At 44.6% G+C, this 22,982-nt stretch overlaps 1 protein-coding gene across 1 annotated transcript in view; it reads left to right on the top strand.

Annotated features, from left to right (window-relative positions):
* Positions 1 to 22,982, top strand: part of LOC140121604 (phospholipid-transporting ATPase IK-like) — a 671,195-nt gene that overhangs the window by 625,545 nt on the left and 22,668 nt on the right. Inside the window, exon 26 of the mRNA XM_072141425.1 lies at positions 5,505 to 5,643. Within this exon, the coding sequence (XP_071997526.1) occupies positions 5,505 to 5,643 (139 nt within the window). The remainder of the gene's footprint in view (positions 1 to 5,504; positions 5,644 to 22,982) is intronic.

Here is a 22,982-nt window from a genome sequence, read left to right as displayed (position 1 = left end):
ACTTGGGGTATCCTTAGTCTCTCACTAATATGGTTATCTAGAGAGCTCTGTTAGGTGCAGATGATGCGATTTTGCATGTGGTAAAGCTCCTGTTGCTTTCTCCAGCTGACAATCTCCTCACTGTCTCAGTACACATTCTCTGACTGCATACTTCCCAACTTTTGGGTGAAAGAAAGAGGGACAAAAAGCCCCTCCCCCTTTTCGAAAAAACACCCATTTCCCCAACCACAAACTATACTATAATTTCAACCTTAATAGCCCCCACAAAGTAGAATACCCCCTTACTGTGGCCAACCCCACAATGGATCCGTATAATACCCCCTTATACAACTCTGCAACATATAAAACCCCTCTTTAATTTTATCCTGCCTTTACATTTGTTTTTCCACTCTTATTTATCTACCCAAACTAAATACTATCTGTACTTCTAACACCCTCAGATAGAGTGCCTCCTGTCCTCTATCTCCCTCATATTGTGGCCTCCTGTTCTCTATCAACCTCTAACTGTAGTCCCGTGTCCTCCATTCTTCCTTCATATTGTGGCCTTCTGTCCTCCAGCCTCATCCTGTAGCCCACTCTCCTACAGCCTCTTCTTGTAGCCTCCTCCCATAGCCTTGTGTCCTCAAGAATCCTCCTGTAGCCTCCTGTCCTCCAGCCTCCTCCTGTAACCTCTTGTCCTCCAGCCTGCCTCTGTCCTCCAGCCTCCTCCTGTAGCCCCCTTTCCTCCAGCCTCCTCCTGTAGCCCCCTTTCCTCCAGCCTCCTCCTGTAGCCTCCTTTCCTCCGGCCTCCTCCTGTAGCCCCCTTTCCTCCAGCTCCTCCTGTAGCCCCGTTTCCTCCAGCCTCCCCCTGTAGCCGCCTGTCCTCACGCCTCCTCCTGTAGCCTCATGTCCTCACGCCTCCTCCTGTAGCCTCATGTCCTCCAGGCTCCCACTGTAGCCTCTTGTCCTCCAGGCTACTACTGTAGCCTCTCGTCCTCCAGACTCCTCCTCTCCTCCAGCCTCCTCATGTAGCCTTCTCCTGTAGCCTCCTGTCCTCCAGCCTCATCCTGTAGCTCCCTTTCCTCCAGCCTCCTCTTGTAGCCTCCTCCTGTAGCCTCGTGTCCTCCAGAATCCTCCTGGCCTTCTCCAGTAACCCCCTGTCTTCCAGCCTCCTCATGTCTTCAAGCCTCCTTCTGTCCTCCAGCCTCCTCCTGTATTTCTCTTTCTTCCAGCCTCCTCCTGTAGCCCCCTGTCTTCCAGTCTCCTATTGTAGCCTCCTACTGTAGTCTCCTGTCCTCCAGTCTCCTCCTGTAAACCCCTGTACACCAGGCTCCTCCTTTCATCCAGCCTCCTCCTGTAGATCCTTGTCCTCCAGCTTTCCCCTGTAGCCTCATTCCTAAAGCCTCCTCCTGTAGCCTCCTGGCCTCCAGCCTCCTCCTTTAGCCTCCGGTCCTCCAGTCTCCTCCTTTAACCCTGTGTCCTCCAGCCTCCTCCTGTGGCCTCCTGTCTTTCAGCCCCCTCCTGTCTTCCAGTCCCTCCTTTATCCCCCTGTGCTTCAGCCCCCTCCTGTCTTCTAGCCTTCTTCCAGTCTCCTCCTTTAGCCTCCTGTCCTCCAGCTTCCTCCTGTAACATCCTGCTCTCCAGCCTCCTTCTTTCCTCCAGCCCCCTTCTGTGGCCCACTGTTCATCCTCCTGTCCTTCAGTTTCCTCTTGTAGCTTCCGGTCCTCCTGCTTCCTCCTTTAAACTTCCTGTGTCCCCATGTCCTACAGGCTCCTACTGTCCTCTAGCCTCCTCTTGTGGCCACCTGTAAGCCAGACTACTCATGTGGTCTCTTGTCCTCCGGTCACCTCCTGTGTCCTTCAGCCTCTTCCTATGGCCTCTTGTCCTCCAGCTCCCTCCAGTACTTCAGCTGTTCCTGTGACCTCCTGTCCGCCTTCCACCTCTTGTGGCTTCCTGTTTCCTCCTGTGGCCTCCAGCCTCCCCTTGTGGCCTCCTGTCCCCCAGATTCCTTCTGTAGCCTCCTGTCCTCCAGGCTCCAACTGTAGCCTCCTGCCCTTCAGGCTCATACTGTAGCCTCCTGTGGTATTATTGTGGTATGAAATAAAAACAGCTGTTACATACCTTCCCCTGCAAAAGTCACTTTCTTCTCCCGAGTTTTGACCGTAATTTGGGGAGGGGCCAGCCCCTCATGTGAAGAAGTCATGTGAGGAGGTAACAGGGGCTGATCCTGCCTCCTCTGGGCCCAGATGCTTCGGCTGCTCTGCCGCTGTAATGTGCGGAAAATAGACAATGCAGGGGAGAGTGGATCAGTGTACTTTAGCCCTTTCACTCATGTGGAGGAGCCCAAAGGTGTATTTTGGGACACTACATATGCATGTTAAACTTCCATGCAGAAGTTTTTGCTGCATCTTTTTCACTTTTTCACAATATATACATAACTTTTTATTTGCTCTGTGATCCTATCAAAAATGGTTTATGTTAAATACTAGTATTGTGTGTTCATACTAGTGAATAGGGTGGTAATATTTAATTTTCATAAAGCAGGAAAAATAAAAAATACATGATAAATAATATTGGTGGCTCCCCATCTAGTATAAATGAATTGACAATAATCCGGAATGGGTAGATGGATTTACTAAAAATGGACACCATACAGATCAATTAACATTATTCGGCTTTTTGTACTTGGAGAAAAAAATATTTTTATATTGTGAGAGATATTTTGAGTGTCTGATGCATTATAATAAAACAGTCCAAAAGATAGAGGAGAAAATTTTACATAACGTCCACGACTGAGCCTGCAGGTAATGGGGGACCCACAAGTGTCCATGTTCTGCCTCTGCTTTTAACTGCATCGGAGGACACCACCAATACATTTGAATGCTCAAACAGGAAAAGAGGGAGAATGTTGAAGGGCTGCTGTAAGGAGAGGAGATGAAACCTGTGGGACCTTTCAGCTGCTGCTGGTGCCACCTTAATACTTGAACTGTGTATGTGTTGGTATAAATCTCCCTTCCCCTTCCACTCTTCATACAGGAAGTCATTCACTGCTTTCAGACTGAGTTCAAGGAATGTCTGCAGGCATGGCAAGGCATGCTACAAAAAGATTCTTCCATCAAGTTTTGCAGTACCTCTATTTGTAACATAATATGGTTTATGTGCAAATCCGTATACAATAAAGTATATGTATGTGGTACATTATTTGAATGTTATGTTGTCAGTCGGATGCACTTGGCGCAACAAAGTTCTCTTTTTACCTTAATAATGAGAGGTGGTGAGCTTTCATTATGGAATAACCCTTTTAGGTCCTATTCAGAAGCTGCATTTGAATAGTGTTTTGAAATGCAATTCAAAGGCAACAGGCAGGAGCTTCTCCAGATCACAGATGCATTTACACTTTAATGCTTGTGATCAGGAACAAGGACCTCATGTTTGGAATTGTTTACCAGTAAAACAGTACAAAACATATCCCTGATTAAAAGAAGAACTCTTCCATGTTGAACTTGAATTGATTTTCAAACCATGATTCAGCATGTGCCTCAGACTGAATTCACATGATACATTGGAAACAAGTTTTAAAAAACACATTGCAAATGCATAAAAAACATTATTATTATTATTATCTAATTGCAAAACACATATTTTATGTGCCTTATTCCTGATACTTTTGCAGTGTGTTTTGAAATGCATCACAAACAGGCAATGTGAATTCTGGTGTAAAGCCTTATTATAATTATTGTCAGTTAACTGCCAACAGACTCACCAGCAGATAACCTGCAGTAATACACATGTGGATGGGGTTTATGCATATCCTAATTGTATGAAACAAGCACGGATATGCTGAATTTGTGTTCAAATGCGAAAGATCACTGCCTGAAAAATTAGAACACTTAAAATTTCAATATTTATTAAATACTGTATATACTTGAGTATAAGCCAACCAAGTACTTTGAAACTACTGTATATACTCAAGTATAAGCTGACTGAGTATAAGCCAAGGCCGATAATTTTACTAAAAAACCTGGGAAAACCTATTGACTTGGGTATAAGCCGAGGGTGGGAAATGCATTGGTCACAGCCTCCCCATTATATAGCCTGCCAGACCCTGCCCTATAACATATAGCCAGCACCTGCCCCCCAGTATATAGCCTGCCAGCCCATATCCCCCAGTATATAGCCAGCCCCCTACCCCAGTATATAGTCAGCAGCGGGGGAAGCCAGAAAGGTGAGTTTTGATATATTTGTTTTTACTTGTGTATAAGCCAAGTTTGGGTTATCAGCACATTTTTTTGTGCTGAAAAACTAGGCTTATTACTCGAGTATATATGGTATATTAAAAAGGGACCACTCTTCATCCACAAAATTCATGAATCAGGCAATTCAGTGTATGTATGGGTATCGGGAATCTGTCACTTTAGTAATCCCAATCATACATTCCCCACTTGCATACTACTGATAAAAGTTTTTGTCGCAAAGGTGCAGTGTAATTTAACACTTTCAGGTCACTGCACAGTGCGTATTAACACAGACACTGATTGAGTGCTATTCACATTGGTAAGATATGCATTGTGTTGATCCTATATTTCTCCTCCGCCTGACGCATTTCTACTTTCCCCTAAGGGGTAGTGTGTCATCAGAGGCATATAGATTGAAACCTATAGGATACATTACAAATGCATGCTATTATATCATAGTGAACGAGCAAAGTATGAAGAGAATGCCACACCCCCAAGAGGAGGAGTAAGACCGGCCCGAGGTCAAAAACCAATCACAGCGTTTCTCCAGTAGAGGGCTCGTCCTTCGGCATCCAATTAGACAAACCGCGGACATTGCGACTCTAGCGACAGCAGTCCGCTAGACATCGCAAGTAAACCTGGATCCAATACAGGATGTCATGCTTTGGGATCATACATTGAAGTTTACAGCCCCTTGTAGTGGCCAATTCATTAATATATAGTCCCTGCGACAGGTTACAAGATACAAAACGGTAAGTTGAGGATCGTATTGCGGCACAGTACTTAGGAATATTGGCGGAGTGGCCCCTTTTTAATATATTTAATAAATATTGAAATTTTAAGTGCTCTCATTTTTTATGCATATCCTACCCACATGTTGCATGATTTTAAAACCTGCGTTGTAAAAAAATGTTTTGCTGTGGGTTCAGAATACCAGACATATCATTTTTATTGTCCGTGCCAATTACTTAAACCAAGAAGTTATTCTGTTGTGGAGGACTTGGTGTCCGACATCATTATGTGAATTATGGATGGTGTCTTAGCTGTTGGACTCGCAGTTGTCCGATGGCATGTTTTTGTTGCATGCAACTGGTGCAAAAGGTAGCTAGGCATTGAACAGAATTTACAAATTATACATGTGTAAAGACAAAAGTAGAATTAGAAACTAGAAGCAACTTTGTTGTTACTTTGATAAGATTAGTTTTATGCTGATTTCTGCTTTTAAATTTCTATACACTGCCATTAAGTCCTTGAAATATTATAGCATGGTCATTTTCTTATGATCTACAGGTTTCCTTTGAAATATCTTACTGGACTCTGGTGTCAGTGCTGGCATTCGTCATCAGCCCAATAGTTTATTTTCTTTTGTCTTTTGTCACTCAGTCAAGCCCATTCTTTAGATTTATGCCAACTATCTTTCAATTTCCAGGTAAGAAACTTATCTTTTTTTACTTAATCCCTTCAGGTCTTTATTGCTTTAGGACCAGGCCTGATTTATAAAATGCGCCCTGTGTCATTATAGGAGGTTATACCTTTGTAACGCTTTAACATATCCAGGGGATTTTGAGATTGTTTTCTCATCATACATTGTACTTCAAAGTAATATCAAAATTTGGATGTTATCTTTTGTGTTTAATTATGAAATAAATGGAAATTTGGCAAAAATACCTAAAAATTATTAATTTTCAAAGTTCAAAATGATCTGCTTTTCAGGCAAATAGTCATGGCACCCAAGTAACTTTATAACTAAGTTTTCCCAAATGTCTGCTTTATATCGTCGTGGCTTTTTATGTATCCCCTCTGTTTTGTAGATTGTTAGGAGGTTCAGAATTTTTATAATTTTTATGAAAATCACCAAAACCCTTATTTAGAGGGACCTGCTCAGCTTTAAGTGACTTTCAGAGGCCTAAATAGCTGTAAAACCCTGTAAATTATGCCATTTTACGCCCCTCAATGTGTGTAAAATCAACTTTAAGAAGTGTGTTAAACCTTTCGATGCTTCACAGGGGTTAAAACAATATGGAGGTGTACAAGCTGTTATTTTTTTTTAGACAATATATTGATTTTGGCCAAAAATTAACCGTCACAAAGTATTAAATGATGAAAAAGTCCACAAAGTTTGATACCCAATTTCTCCCGAGTATAAGGATGCACATATATTGTGGTGATAGCTGTAGGGGCACACAGGCGGGCATAAAATGGAATGAGCGCCATTCAGAGCAGTTCTGCTTTGTCACATTTACAGGCTATAAAATGTTTCTTTTTTTGATATATGGGGGACTATTTTATTGTGGATGAGATCCACTTTCCAGGTACATCATTTACGGGGGTTCAATAGCTAATAATCAGATTTTATTAACTCTTTCTTAGTGGTGGTAAAAAAATAATTTGTTACAGAGGTTGTGATACCCAATATGTTGTAGTTTTTTTGGTGAAATCACTATTGGTGATTTTTACTTTTTTATGTTTTATTTGATTATTGCATGGGATAGGACTTCAGTGGACTTTCACTCTGTTTTTAATAATTTTTTTAATTGCACTTTTTTTTTTAAACTGTTTTATTTTGCCCAGTGTGGGACATGAACAAGTGATCATTTGATCACTTGTGTCAGGCTTCTGGGCTAGTGAACCCACTGGACTACCGCGGACAATGATGTAAGCCGACACCTGGGACCGGAATTTAAGTGGCACCTGGTTTTCACCAGAGCCCACCGCAAAGTCGCAGGTCGGACCTGCTGCAGCGTGGTACCAACAGGTCATTCCACATGTGCGACTTTGTCCATGGTAGCAGCCAAGGCAAGGTATTAAGACGTTAAGCAGAGTCGGGTATGTAGCAATAGGTCAAGGCAGGCAGCGGAGGAGCGTAGTCAGGAACGGAACCGGGGGCACAACGGGAAATCACAATATCAGCACAGGGCATGAGACAAAGCTTTCTCTAAGGCACAAGGCTTGAATGCATGGCAGAGTGTGCAGGGAGAGGCAGATTTATTCTGATTCTGGGAAGGTGGCCCTCTAAATGTTCTGAAGCCAGCACACGCCCTAGGGGACGGGAGTGGGGAGAGGTAAGCAGTACAAGCGCCACACCTGCGAACTAAGAGGGGCAAGGGTGAGCCCGCAACCCGAGATATGGGTTGCAGGAGCACCCGTGACAATTTGTTCATTGTAATATACTGCAATACTAATGTATTACCGCATATTACATAGTCAGCCTATGTATTCTACATTAGCTGATAGCTGCACTGTTAGATTCTGCAGAGTGCAATCGGACCTCAGGGTTGCCATAGCAACAATTGGCACCTCTGTGCCCTGCACGGAGGGTGCCAACCGTCGCTGCAATTCACTAAAGGTGACACAGTCCCCATGACCGCGGCATCTATAGGGTTAAGCATACTCACAATCCTGGCTGTTACTGCGGGATCCTGTAGTGATTGCACAGGTTCAGCATCTTAGCCCCGGTGATCACCATGACGTAATTCTACATCAAGTTGCGGGAGCTACCCGTATTCTATCGTGTAGAATTATGTCAGGGTGCAGGAAAGGGTTAATAATTCATTAGGCCCTGTTTGAAGTATTTATATGGATGCAGTGTGCGTTGATGAGCTGCTGCAGTATATATAACTGTACGTGGCACTGATATACTGCTGCAGTGTATATACCTGTATGAGGCGCTGAGGTGCTGCTGCAGTGTATATACCTGTATGTAGCCCTCATATGCTGCTTCAGTGTATATACCTGTATGAGGCGCTGATGTGCTGTTGCAGTGTATTTACCTGTATGTGGCCCTGATGTACATATATGTGGTGATGTGCTGCAGTTTACATACCTGTTTGTGGCATTGATGTTCTGCAGTGTATGTATGTGGCAGTGTTGTACTGCTGCAGTGTATATACATGAATGTGGTGGTAATGTATTGCAGTGTATATACATGTATGTGGTACTGATGTGCTGCTGCAGTATATACACGCTGATTTTTTTAAAACAATTCACCATCTGTCATGGGTGGTGCCAGTGCGGGTGATGCAGCCTGTAATATACTAGACTGGCTGAATGTAAAAATGATCCAATCTAAACTCAATAAAATAAATGTGTACAGGGTACAAGGAGCAGATGGGTTACACCCCAGAGTTCTTAAAGAACTCAGTTCTTAGAGATTCCCTAATGACTGGTATGGTGCCAAGTGACTGCCAGCATGAGTTTACTAAGGATAGAAGTTGTCCCCTGCTGTGGATATTGTGTTCTTGGATTTTGGCCCAGTAGTTTGGCCCACTACTATTTAACTTATTCATTAATGATATAGAGATGGGAATTAATAGCACCGTGTCTATTTTTGCAGATGGCGCCAAGCTGTGTAGTGAAATACAGTCTATGGATGACGTTCATAGGCTGCAGGGTGACTTGGGACAAACTGAGTGTTTGGTCATCCATTTCGCAAATGAGGTTCAATGTGGATAAATGTGAGGTTATGCACCTAGGCGTTAATAATCCACGTATGTTCTTGGTGGAGTAAATCTTGGAGAGTCTCTCGTTGAGAAGGACCTGGATGTAATAGTTGATCATAGATTACATAACATCTTGGAATGTCTAAAGCCAGCAAGACCTTGCCATGTATCAAAAATGGTATGGACTTAATATTACTGCTGTACAAGGCAATAGTTCGGCCTCACCTGAAATATGCCCTCCAGTTTTGGTAACCAGTCCATAAAAAGGATGCCCTGGAGCTGGAGAGGGTACAACAAAAAGCCACAAAAATGATAAGGGGTATGGAGGGTTTCTGTTATGAGGAACAACTAGACTAGATTAAAACAACTAGATTTATTTAGTCTTGGAAAGAGACGACTAAGAGGGGATATGATTAATTTATATAAATATATAAATGGTTCATACAAAAAATATGGTGGAAATCAAAATACAAGGGGGCCCTGTCTCCATCTTGAAAAAACATGGTTTAATTACCAAAGGCGATTGGGCTTTTTTACTATAAGAACTGTCAATCTCAGGTGGTGATCACAGTAGGGACAGCAGAGAGCTTCAAGAAGGATCTGAATAACATTCACAGTTATGTTATATAGAATTGTTTTCATAAAATCCCTTCCTCGGTTGAACTTGATGGACATTTTTTGCTCCAACCATATAAACTATGTAGCTATGTGCAACACCCCTGCCAATCCATAGGAAGGCTGGTAGTTGCGAATAGCGCCCTCTCCAGGTCAGGAGCTGTTAGGGGGAGTCATGAACCCTCTAGGAAGTTTCTAGAACTGGAATATTGGGGCAGATTTACTTACCAGTCCTTGAGCGATCACCGAGGTGCGTTCCCCGACGAGAATGCACAGCTGCCGCGATTCACTACCAGTGTGCGCCCAATATCTTGCATTTGTTGCTTCCCTGATCAGGTCTGCCGGAGTTCACCTTCTTCCCGGGCATGTAAGTGCTTGGCTTACGACACAATTTAAATGTTAAATCCTGTGATTTGTCTGAATCCGTTGGATCTTACAACGCGGCTGTGGGACCCTTAGTAAATAACCCCATTGTGTAAATGCAGCTGTAGTCCGAAGATGTTCCTGTAACACAAGCTGGAAGGTGATTAGAGAGGTGCTACCACCTGACCAGGGGAGTATATAAACCCTTTCTGGGCGGAAGCACAGGGTTCAGCCCTAAGCACATGGTCTTACCTCAATATCTCTGTTCAGAGCATAAGGGTTTGCAGACAGCACCAGACCTTAAGGTCTGTCTGCCACAGCCAGCTTCCTCATCTCAGGAAATTCAAGTGCCTCAGGCCTACTGTCGAGCATCCAGGGCAAGTCAGGGGACTTAAGCCCAGAACTGTGGTTCCACCATCCGGGCTCAGTTCCACCTGCACCAAACCAGCCTTCATCAACTGTGTGTACCTTTCCTGCGGCTAAGCCATGGTGGGGGATGTTACAAGTGGTGTCACAAACAGGATATTTACTTCTGTGCCTTGTACTGGCATTTTGAACTGTAGTTTATAAAGACTGTGTTTCCTAACACTTGAAAAAAACTTGACACTCCTGTGATACTTGATTTGCATATTTTATTATAGTGAATCGGCAATCCAAAATTAATGCAACGTTTCGGTCTTATAACATCAGACCTTCTTCAGGCACTGTACAGAAATTGAAATATATAAACAAAAAAAATACATACATCTCAGTAATAAGCAAAATAATAGGTATAATTAACAAAAATGACAATAAAAGGATCATGATGAGTGTTAGCCAAATGTGATGGTGGCCTCGATGGGTATCGTGGATGCTGCAGTGGACATAACCATCCAGGGGTGAAGACATGGCCACTAATGAGGTCTAGATAGATGATGGTGAGAACTATATTAGAAGATAAAAAAAGGGGATCCAAGTGTACAGGCACAATGAAACGGAATGTTAAGGAAGCATAGAGAGGAACCAAATGTACAGGCAAGATGCGATAGAGCAATAAGGAAGTATTGAGAGGATATTGTTTGTGTCCAGCAGGTGTATAAAAAGGTATCAGTGGTGTGATATCTGGCAACGTGGTGCCAGTAATGTAATGCCAGTAATGTAACCCTATAGTGTCCCAGGGCGAAACTGTCTTACCGGATTGCTGGGCTTGCGGTGGTGTGAATACGGTTCTATAACCTTCGTGGCGCATGGGGAGCTGTGGAGCACGGGAGACCCCGCTGTAGGTTGGCTGCGCTGGTGTTATGTCATGGATGGCGGGTATTTAAGCTGTGGGACCGGAACCGGAAGTGATTTCCCCAGAACCGGAAGTGACGTACCGGAACCGGAAGTGACATTCCGGCTATGCGTTCCAGCGTGGAACGTGGAAGTGCATAGAAGCCGGTAAAAAAAAAAATAAAAAAATTATTGGGAGGAGCTGTGTATGATATGGAGGTGTAGTGCCGCTGAGTGATGATGATTGTGTGTGAAGTCATAGCAATGGTGCCTAGGAGAAGAACAATAAAAGGGGACAGTACAGGACAGAGATAAATTATACCTTAGTGATGCTAGTGTCAGACTATTGAATCTGTAAATAGAACAAGACATGTTAATGAGAATAGTGTTGAAACATGGATGTACAATTCAAATGAGTCCCTGTAGCTCATATTCCCTGTTCAGTCCATTGTGGGACATAGCATCAAGTCTATGTATCCAGAATGCTTCGCTGAGACGGAGTTGTTTAACTCTGTCCCCTCCGCGTCTTGGAGCTGGTACATGTTTCACTACTTGGAACTTCAGCTGTGAGATCCTGTGATTAGCCTGTTCAAAATGATGGGGTAAAGGTAGCAGCAGTTTCTTGCAGCGAATATCTGACTTGTGCTTCGAGATGCGGTCCCTTATATGTTGGACGGTCTCGCCCACATATATGAGGCCGCAAGGGCATTTTATTACATAGACGACAAAAGAGGAATTACAGGTAAAATAGTCATTAATTGGGTATGCTGTACCCGTGCGTGGGTGGTAGACCTTGTCTCCTTTTTGAACATTATTGCATTGGCGACAGTTGAGACATGGGAAAGTCCCATGTTTGGGTGTGTTCAAAAACCGTTGTCTTGTGTTTGCCTTAGTGGAGCCCTCGTCCGCCTTGACGAGTTTATCCCTCAAGTTAGGTAGTCGCTTAAAGCAAGGGCGAAATGGAATGGAGAATTCAGGAATTTCGGGGTGACTTTTGGTGAGGATTGACCAGTAATTACGTATGGATTTGTGAATCCTAAAGACTGAGGGATGGTACTGATGTATAAAGTTGATGCGTGGGGATTGGTTTGTGGGTCTTTGTCTCGGCTGTATGTTAGCTTTTAGGGTATGTTCAGGATAGCCCCGGGCTCTGAACCTGTTACGCATCTCCTCTGTGCGTTTCTCTTTGAGGATGGGGTCAGATACAATTCTGTGTACTCGTTGGATTTGGGAGTTGGGTAGCGAGTTCTTACATGAGCGGGAGTGGCAACTGGAGAAGTGTAACAGACTGTTCCTGTCGGTGGGTTTTGTGAAGAGGTCTATAGTGAGATTACTACAGGGGTCTTTGATGATGGTAGTGTCCAGGAAGTCAATGTTAGTAGAGCTGTAGTTAATAGTGAATTGAAGTTCAGGCCAGATCTCGTTTATGTATGTGTGAAATTCGAGGAGGGAGTCAATTGGTCCCTCCCATATGCATACAATGTCGTCAATATATTTTTTCCACAGTAGGGCATGTTTCTGGTAGGTGAAATTGGGGTATATAAAGCGATGTTCGAAATCTGACATGTAGCTGATAGCATATGGGGGGGGGCATATTGGAGCCCATGGCCGTTCCCCGTATCTGTAGATAGAAGGTGTCCTGAAACATAAAGTAATTTTCTTGTAGGATAAGTGTGAGGGGGTCAAGGCAAAATTTTATATCCTTAGTTAACAAAGATTTTCAAAGAATTTTATATCCTTAGTTAACAAAGATTTTCTTAAATTTAAACGCGACATAGAAAGGGGTTTCCTACATTTCCCAAGTAATTTTTCAGGCACAGACCGCCAAGCCTTAGAGTCTCTCATCCAGGATAAAAAATTGATAGTCAAACCAGCCGATAAAGGTGGTGCCATTGTCGTAATGGACAGGAAGGATTATACTGAGGAAATACTCTCCCAATTATCCGATACTAACGTATACCGCAAACTCTCTAGAGATCCCACTACTACACTGTCCCAGAAGATTAAAAACACCCTAGACCAATACCTCCACGACCATACCATAGATCAAAAGACATACAATTTTCTACACAAACAAAATCCCATCATTCCAGTCATTTACATTTTACCTAAAATACATAAAAGATCGGACAAACCCCCCGGTAGACCCATAGTCGCCTCAACTGACTCCCTTCTCTCACCACTGGCCATCTTCGTGGAAAAAATACTGACACCATTGACCAAGACAACACCCTTTTTTCTCCTCGATACCAATGACTTCCTGACACACATCCATAACCTACAACAGATCCCACCTGACACCATTCTTGTCACATGGGATGTCTCAAGTCTTTACACGAGCATCCAGCACGACAAAGGTATCCATCTACGCTGCAGCACACCTACTGGACAATTCGCATCATCCACCAAAAATTAAACAATTTTGCCTTGACCTCCTCACACTTATCCTACAAGAAAATTACTTTATGTTTCAGGACACATTCTATCTACAGATACGGGGAACAGCCATGGGCTCCAATATGGCCCCCCCATATGCTAACAGCTACATGTCAGATTTCGAACATCGCTTCATATACCCCAATGTCACCTACCAGAAACATGCCCTACTGTGGAAAAGATATATTGATGACATTGTATGCATATGGGGGGGACCAATTGACTTCCTCCTCGAATTTCACACATACATAAACGAGATCTGGCCTGAACTTCAATTCACTATTAACTACAGCTCTACTAACATTGACTTCCTGGACACTACCATCATCAAAGACCCCTGTGGTAATCTCACTATAGACCTCTTCACAAAACCCACAGAAAGGAACAGTCTGTTACACTTCTCCAGTTGCCACTCCCGCTCATGTAAGAACTCGCTACCCAACTCCCAAATCCAACGAGTACACAGAATTGTATCTGACCCCATCCTCAAAGAGAAACGCACAGAGGCGATGCGTAACAGGTTCAGAGCCCGGGGCTATCCTGAACATACCCTAAAAGCTAACATACAGCCGAGACAAAGACCCACAAACCAATCCCCACGCATCAACTTTATACATCAGTACCATCCCTCAGTCTTTAGGATTCACAAATCCATATGTAATTACTGGTCAATCCTCACCAAAAGTCACCCCGAAATTCCTGAATTCTCCACTCCATTTCGCACTTGCTTTAAGCGACTACCTAACTTGAGGGATAAACTCGTCAAGGCGGACGAGGGCTCCACTAAGGCAAACACAAGACAACGGTTTTTGAACACACCCAAACATGATACTTTCCCATGTCTCAACTGTCGCCAATGCAATAATGTTCAAAAAGGAGACAAGGTCTACCACCCACGCACGGGTACAGCATACCCAATTAATGACTATTTTACCTGTAATTACTCTTTTGTCGTCTATGTAATAAAATGCCCTTGCGGCCTCATATATGTGGGCAAGACCGTCCAACATATAAGGGATCGCATCTCGAAGCACAAGTCCGATATTCGCTGCAAGAAACTGCTGCTACCTTTACCCCATCATTTTGAACAGGCTAATCACAGGATCTCACAGCTGAAGTTCCAAGTAGTGGAACATGTACCAGCTCCAAGACGCAGAGGGGACAGAGTTAAACAACTCCGTCTCTGCGAAGCATTCTGGATACATAGACTTGATGCTATGTCCCACAATGGACTGAACAGGGAATATGAGCTACAGGGACTCATTTGAATTGTACATCCATGTTTCAACACTATTCTCATTAACATGTCTTGTTCTATTTACAGATTCAATAGTCTGACACTAGCATCACTAAGGTATAATTTATCTCTGTCCTGTACTGTCCACTTTTTTTGTTCTTCTCCTAGGCACCATTGCTATGACTTCACACACAATCATCATCACTCAGCGGCACTACACCTCCATATTATACACAGCTCCTCCCAATAATTTTTTTTTTTTTTTTTACCGGCTTCTATGCACTTCCGCGTTCCACGCTGGAACGCATAGCCGGAACGTCACTTCTGGTTTCCGGTACGTTACTTCCGGTTCCGGGGAAATCACATCCGGTTCCGGTCCCACAGCTTAAATACCCGCCATCCATGACATAACACCAGCGCAGCCAACCTACAGCGGGGTCTCCCGCGCTCCACAGCTCCCCAAGCGCCACAACGGTCATAGAACCGTTTTCACACCACCGCAAGCCCAGCAATCCGGTAAGACAGTTTCGCCCTGGGACACTATAGGGTTACATTACTGGACACCACGTTGCCAGATATCACACCACTGATACCTTTTTATACACCTGCTGGACACAAACAATATCCTCTCAATACTTCCTTATTGCTCTATCGCATCTTGCCTGTACATTTGGTTCCTCTCTATGCTTCCTTAACATTCCGTTTCATTGTGCCTGTACACTTGGATCCCCTTTTTTTATCTTCTAATATAGTTCTCACCATCATCTATCTAGACCTCATTAGTGGCCGTGTCTTCACCCCTGGATGGTTATGTCCACTGCAGCATCCACGATACCCATCGAGGCCACCATCACATTTGGCTAACACTCATCAAGATCCTTTTATTGTCATTTTTGTTAATTATACCTATTATTTTGCTTATTACTGAGATGTATGTATTTATTTTGTTTATATATTTCAATTTCTGTACAGTGCCTGAAGAAGGTCTGATGTTATAAGACTGAAACGTTGCATTAATTTTGGATTGCCGATTCACTATAATAAAATATGCAAATCAAGTATCACAGGAGTGCCAAGTTTTTTTCAAGATTTATTGAGAGGTGTTGCAGCCTACTTGTGCACCCATACCACCAACATTGAGTGACGTGTACTACTTCCACAATTACTGTGTTTCCTAACACAGCCTGCTGCCATATAGGTTAAGTCCCAAGTGTGATTGTGCTTCACAAGAAAGACTCTGTTATTTTACTGCCACATGCTGCAGAGCGCTGCTTCAGCACCTATGGGGTTAATTCCTGCAACGAACTGTGTCAGCTCTGCTACATCTGGCGCTGCAGCGCTCAAACGTTAACCTCTGCTACATCTGTGCTACTGTACAGCAAGGAGTTTCAGCCGCAAAGTCCTCACTAGTGGGAAACCCATGCTGCTTGATAAGCTCCACCCCCTGCATTTGTGGCGCCAAGTACCTTGGAGGAGGGGCCGGTGCGGTTCAGGCCCAGCAAGGATAAGGGTTAATCAGCCATCTTGGATTCTGGTGCACGCTGTCTAGGAGCATGGTAAACAGGTGTGCACTAGCTGGGGTGCCGTCACAAGTGTTGTGCCTCCAGAAAGGAGCATTGCTGATGCCTGTTGACGTCTGGGAAATGTATCATCATGCACCAGAGATTTCCTGTCATCATGGCCAGTGTCGGACTGGCACAGCAGAGGGCCAGAGAATCCTCCGGTGGGCCCCGCCTCCTGATGCCTCAATGCTTGTGTGAGAAGCACATGTAGTTGTAAACAGGTCCTGAGCAGAAACAAGCTGCTTCCTGTGCTAAGCGGACCATGCTCTTGAGGAACTGCAGGTCGGCCTCAGAGGTTAGGAAAGAGGAGCATGGAAGATTAAAGGGCCCTCCATCCTCAAATGGGCCCCCCCACCTCCCCGTGCAGGAACATTGTACAACTAGTCATTTTGTGCCGACAGGACTAAAACCCTGCTACTCCTGAGACTTCCTGTCAGCCTCTGCAGCTGCTCTGTGAGCTGCTCATGCTGCCTGAAAATGGCACAGAAAGCCCCCAATGCTTCCCGAGGTCCTCAGCCACCTTGCTTCTCCCTGCCTCACCTTCTAATCACAGGAGCAGGTCACTCGTGAGATAATGCAGTGGGCCCCAAAGGGTGGGGGAAAATGGCTGCAGCCACTGTCTCATCCCTGCCACCAACACACTGTAGCAAAAAGCTGCAGATTTCCCACATCACAGTCTTCCAGAAACAGTAAGTGAGTTTCTGTGTGAAGGTTTGAAGACCATAATGTATACCTAATACATGAAATATACTTGTATAAACTGTGTTTATATGTGTATTTTTGTATGTATACATGTGGCTCCATAGTCCTAAGAATACACTCACGGGCCACTTTATTAGGTACACCATGCTAGTAACGGGTTGGACCCCCTTTTGCATTCAGAACTGCCCCAATTCTTTGTTGCATAGATTCAACAAGGTGCTGGAAGCATTCCTCAGAGATTTTGGTCCATATTGACATGATGGCATCACACAGTTGCCGCAGATTTGTCGGCTGCACATCCATGATGCGAATCTCCCGTTCCACCACATCCCAAAGATGCTCTATTGGATTGAGATCTGGTGACTGTGGAGGCCATTTGAGTACAGTGAACTCATTGTCATGTTCAAGAAACCAGTCTGAGATGATTCCAACTTTATGACATGGCGCATTATCCTGCTGAATGTAGCCATCAGATGTTTGGTACATTGTGGTCATAAAGGAATGGACATGGTCAGCAACAATACTCAGGTAGGCTGTGGCGTTGCAACGATGTTCAATTGGTACCAAGGGGCCCAAAGAGTGCCAAGAAAATATTCCCCACACCATGACACCACCACCACCAGCCTGACCGTTGATACAATGCAGGATGGATCCATGCTTTCATGTTGTTGACGCCAAATTCTGACCCTACCATCTGACTGTCGCAGCAGAAATCGAGACTGATCAGACCAGGCAACGTTTTTCCAATCTTCTACTGTCCAATTTCGATGAGCTTGTGCAAATTGTAGCCTAAGTTTCCTGTTCTTAGCTGAAAGGAGTGGCACCCGGTGTGGTCTTCTGCTGCTGTAGCCCATCTGCCTCAAAGTTCGACCTACTGTGCATTCAGAGAAGCTCTTCTGCCTACCTTGGTTGCAACGGGTGGTGATTTGAGTCACTGTTGCCTTTCAATCAGCTCGAACCAGTCTGCCCACTCTCTTCTGACCTCTGGCATCAACAAGGCATTTCCGCCCACAGAACTGCCGCTCACTGGATGTTTTTTTTCTTTTTCGGACCATTCTCTGAAAACCCTAGAGATGGTTGTGTGTGAAAATCCCAGTAGATCAGCAGTTTCTGAAATACTCAGACCAGCCCTTCTGGCCCCAACAACCATGCCACGTTCAAAGGCACTCAAATCACCTTTCTTCCCCATACTGATGCTTGGTTTGAACTGCAGGAGATTGTCTTGACCATGTCTACATGCCTAAATGCACTGAGTTGCCGCCATGTGATTGGCTGATTAGAAAGTAAGTGTTAACTAGCAGTTGGACAGGTGTACCTAATAAAGTGGCCGGTGAGTGTATATCTATTATTATACTATTATTTCTTAAAGAGGACCTGTCACCCTCAAAAACTGCACTAGGAGCTGTTACTAAAGTAAGCAGCTCCTAGTGTGTTATACTGCTAGTGTTATCTGAAACCTCCGATAACGCTAACAAACACCGCTGCACTGTACACTAGAAACGCCGGTCCGTTTCAAAGCGGTCCAGAGTATTCATGAGGGAGAGGTCCAGGGAGCACCGAGCGCCGGCACCGATCGCGGGTTTTTTACCGCTGATCGCCGCCAGCAGAGGTGCCGGCGGCATCAAAAAGACGGCGGCGCGCAGGCGCCGCCATCTTTCCGTGGATCGTCGCTCCCCGTGACGTCATCGGGGAGCGGCGATCCGTCGCCATGGTAGCTTCGGGTCTCACGAAGACCCGAAGCTACTTCGGGTTAACCCATTCATTACCATGTGCTGTCAGCACATGGTAATGGATGAGTAGAAAATCCCCATATACTGCCATACTGTAGTATGGCAGTATATGATAGGATCGTACAGACACACTAGGGTTAAAGTACCCTAGGGAGTCTGAAAAATAGTAAAAATAAAAATTGAAAAAAAGTTAAAATAAAAAAAATATAATAAAAAAACCTAAAAATTCATAAAAAATTCAAATCACCCCCCTTTCCCTAGAATTGATATAAATCTAAATAAACAGTAAAAATCATAAACACATTAGGTATTGCCGCGTCCGAAAATGCCCGATCTATCAAAATATGATAACGTTTTTTCACTGCGTTTAACCCTGTAACGGAAAATCGTGCCCAAAGTTGAAAATGGCACTTTTTTGCCATTTAAAATTTTTTTTTTAATTCTATAAAAAGTGATCAAAAGGTCGTACAGTCCTAAAAATGATAACATTGTAAACATAATCAAAATCCGCAAAAAACTACACCACCCACAGCTCTGTACACCAAAGTATGAAAAAGTTATTAGTCCCAGAAGATGGCAAAATCCCCCAAAAAAATTTTGTACAGGAGGTTTTAATTTTTTTAAATGTATGAAAACATAAAACCTATACAAATTTGGTATCCCCGTAATCGTACCGACCCAAAGAATAAAGTAGACATGTAATTTGGGGTGCACAGTGAAATCTGTAAAATCCAAGCCCACAAGAATACGGCAAAAATGCATTTTTTTACCAATTTCACTGCATTTGGAATTTTTTTCCCGGTACACGGCATGAAATATTAAATACCACCATTTTGAAGTGTAATTTGTTACGCAGAAAATAAGCCATAACACAGCTCTGTACATGGAAAAATAAAAAAGTTACAGATTTTTGAATGTGGGGAGTGAAAAATGAAAACGCAAAATCGAAAAAGGGCCGCAGCGGGAAGGGGTTAAATTGTGTCACCTTTTCACGCTGGAAAAAGATGCATTTTTTTATGTTTTGCAAATGTATCAGGAAAAAATACATGCATTTTATACCACAACTCATATTAATGTTTTCAGATGTATTTTTGCCTGATGTGTTAGTAATGCATTTCAAAACTAGTGCATCTTGAGAATCTCGCCTTAAATACTGCGAATAATGCTTTACATAATTATAACCCTTTGTAACGAGATTTAGAGTGTGCTCCTACACAGCACTTGCAGGGTGCCTTCACATGTGGCTTTTTGGTGATGCGTTTTACTTGTTACCACGTGCTTGGCTGCTTTGAAAGCGTTTTTCTTCATAGCTGGCAGTATAGGCAGCAGTGTTAACATTTCATAGCTTCTTACACTTCCAGCAACGAAGAAAAATGCTTTCAAAGTTCCAGTTCTACTATGTTTTTTATCTACACTGGCGCCCAAAACTGTACACAATATTCCATGTGTGGTCTGACCAGTGATTTGTATATTAGGCAATGTCTTTATCATGAGAAACTATTCCTCTTTTGATACATCCCATAATTTTATTTGCTTTAGTAGCAGCCGCCTGGCTCTGGTCACTAAAATTAAGTTTACCATCCACCAATAACCCCATCTATTCCAGAACCACTTTTACAAAGTAATTGACTGTTTAGAACATAATTATACTTTTTATTTCCATAGCCCAAGTGCATACCTTTACATTTATCTACATTAAACCTCATCAACCATTTCTCTGCCCACTCCTCGAGCTTCCACAAATTGCTCTGTAATGCTAAACTATCGACCCCTGAAGTGGCCCCAATACTGACCCCTGTGGCACTCCACTGGTAACCCAGCAGTCTCATTTTATGCACCAACCTTTATGCGGCACTGTGTCAAATACCTTTAAAAAGTACAGATATACAACATCAACAGCGTCCCCCAGATCCAGTCTGGAACATGCTTCCTGTCACGGGTGCTCCCGCGGTCCATGTCGCGGATCGCGGGTACACCCGCGCTCCGCTGCCTGCCGGTCCCCTTCTCCCTGCCCTCACTTACCTCTCCTGGCTCCTGTCTGTGCTCCGGCTCCCGGCGTGTAGGACGCACGCCCCCTTGCCTGCAGTCGCACGCTCTCACCACTAGAGGGCATGCGCGCGGACTTCTCTAGCCTTAAAGGGCCAGCGTCCTCCTGATTGGCTCCTGCTAATCCGGCTCGCCCTTATAATCCGGCACCTCCCTTCTCTCGCTGCCAGATCTTCTCCTAGGATCTCCTATGGTTTCCATGCCAGGCTTCCCTAAGCCGTTCCTGTGGAAGAGAAAGCCCATTAGCGTTTCCAGACGCTTTCCTGTGTTTCTGTGTGTCTCCAGCGTTCCCATACGCTCCTGGTGTGTCCCGTCTTCCAGCATTTCCAGACGCCTCAGTTTCTCCTGTCTCCAGCGTTCCCAGGGTTCCAGTCCAGTGGTCTCTGCAGTCCGTGCCAGCGTTACCAGTGTTCCTCTGTGTTGCTGCTGTCATCCCAGGCTTGGACTGTTCCATGCACATCCCTGTACCTTGGCTGCCACCGTGGGAGATGGTCTGGTCCACAGACTCCTCCCTCCGGACTCTTCTCATAGAGACTTTTAGTTCAGTTGTCTGTGTGACCCGTTACACTTTCTCATAGAAACCTTACGGTCGGCCTTCACCACCCCAATGGGTTTGTTTGAGTTCAACAACATGCCCTTCGGCTTGTGCAAAGCCGTGTGCACATTTCAGCGATTAATGGAGCGATGTTTGGGACATCGAAACTTTGAGACCGTCCCACTATACTTGGATGATATCATCATCTACTCCAAGACCTATGAGGATCACATCCAACATCTGGCTGAAGTCTTCCAAATCTTGACCCAGGATGGGCTGAAGGTTAAACCGTCCAAGTGCCATCTGTTACAGCGTAGTGTAAAATACCTAAGACATGTGGTGAGCCCGGATGGAATTGAGCCAGACCCGGAGAAGGTTGCAGCTGTCCACGACTGGCCTTCCTGGGATTTGCCAGCTACTACCAGCGGTTTATCCCAAAGTTTTCTCAGCTGGCGGAACCCCTACACAAACTCCAAAGAACACTTCCTAAAGATAGCCAATGGTCCCGAGCATCCATTGACTGGACAGCAGAATGAGAAGGTGCGTAACAGATGCTGAAGCAAAGGCTGACTGAGCCTATGAAATCCAGATTACAATCTGCCCTTTTACTCTACACCTATGTCAGCAAACAGTGCCTAGGGGCTGTACTATCCCAGCTCCAGAATGGAACTGAAAGGGTCAAAGCCTATGCCAGTCTTTCCCTCCAAGATTTGGAACAGGACAACCGAAATTACAGCTTGTTCAAGTTGGAGCTCCTAGTGTTAGAGTATCTGGCGGCTTCCTTCTTCACTGTCTTCTCCGATAACAACCCCTTGGCGCATTTGAACACCGCCCGGCTTGGGGGACTGGAACAGTGGTGAGCCTCCAGGCTAGCCAATTTCAACTTCACCATCAAGTACCGGGTCGGAAAAACCAACAACAATGTCGATGCTTTGTTTTGTCTCCCTGACCAGTAGACCGGACCCTCCATGGATGCTCAGTGGGAAGATGTTGAAATGCCTGCGTTCTATGCCCGCTTTGTGTGACAAGATACCTAGAGAGTACACTCTTTTCCCGCTGAAGCGGCACCTATTCCACAACAAGAAGAGTCTGCACCACCTGCAGAGAAGGATCTTTGGTTGAGTCCCAGGCTAAAAGCCATACCATATGAGAACTAATGGACTACCTCTTTAGTGGGCGAGTACCTGAAAGGATCTGTTGGCGCAGGGCTGACGGTGAACTGTCCCAACTGTGGCACCAGTGGAAGGCTCTAAGTATGCATCAGGGCCTGCTAAAGAAGAGAACTCTGGATCCCATTACCTATTACCGATTGGATCAAATCGTGATCCCCAGGAGGGATGCCAAGATAGTGTTGAACATGTACCACGACCAGTCTGGACACTTTGGAGACTACTGAAGCTACCCTCCTGAAGTGGTTCTACTGGGTAAACTTAAAACCCGACATCGAGGCCTGGTGTCAGGAGTGCCCAGCCTGTGCCATCGCTCGGGGAGAGCAACATAATCAAAGGGCCCCTCTACCCTCCATTGTGAGCCAGTGCCCTCTGGAGATTGTGACCCCAGATCAAGTGAAGTTGGAGCCTAGTTTGTGGTGGCAGTGCAACTCAGAGATCTGTCCGCCAGAACGACTATGGCGGCCCTGTGGAAGAGATACATCCTCCCCTACAGATGTCTGGACAAAATTCTTATGGATCAAGGGACTGAATTCAAGTTTTAAGTTTTCCAAGAGCTGTGTACCCTTTATGGCTTTAAGAAGTTGAGGACCATGGCATACCACCCACATTGGAACGGGTTCTGTGAAAAGTCATTGCTCCACTGGATATACTCCCTATTATCTCATGTTCGGGAGGCATGG

Source organism: Engystomops pustulosus, chromosome 1, assembly GCF_040894005.1.
Source record: "Engystomops pustulosus chromosome 1, aEngPut4.maternal, whole genome shotgun sequence".
Classification (NCBI taxonomy): domain Eukaryota; kingdom Metazoa; phylum Chordata; class Amphibia; order Anura; family Leptodactylidae; genus Engystomops; species Engystomops pustulosus.
Note: the sequence above shows the minus strand (reverse complement) of the source record. Positions and strands in the feature narration are given on the sequence as shown.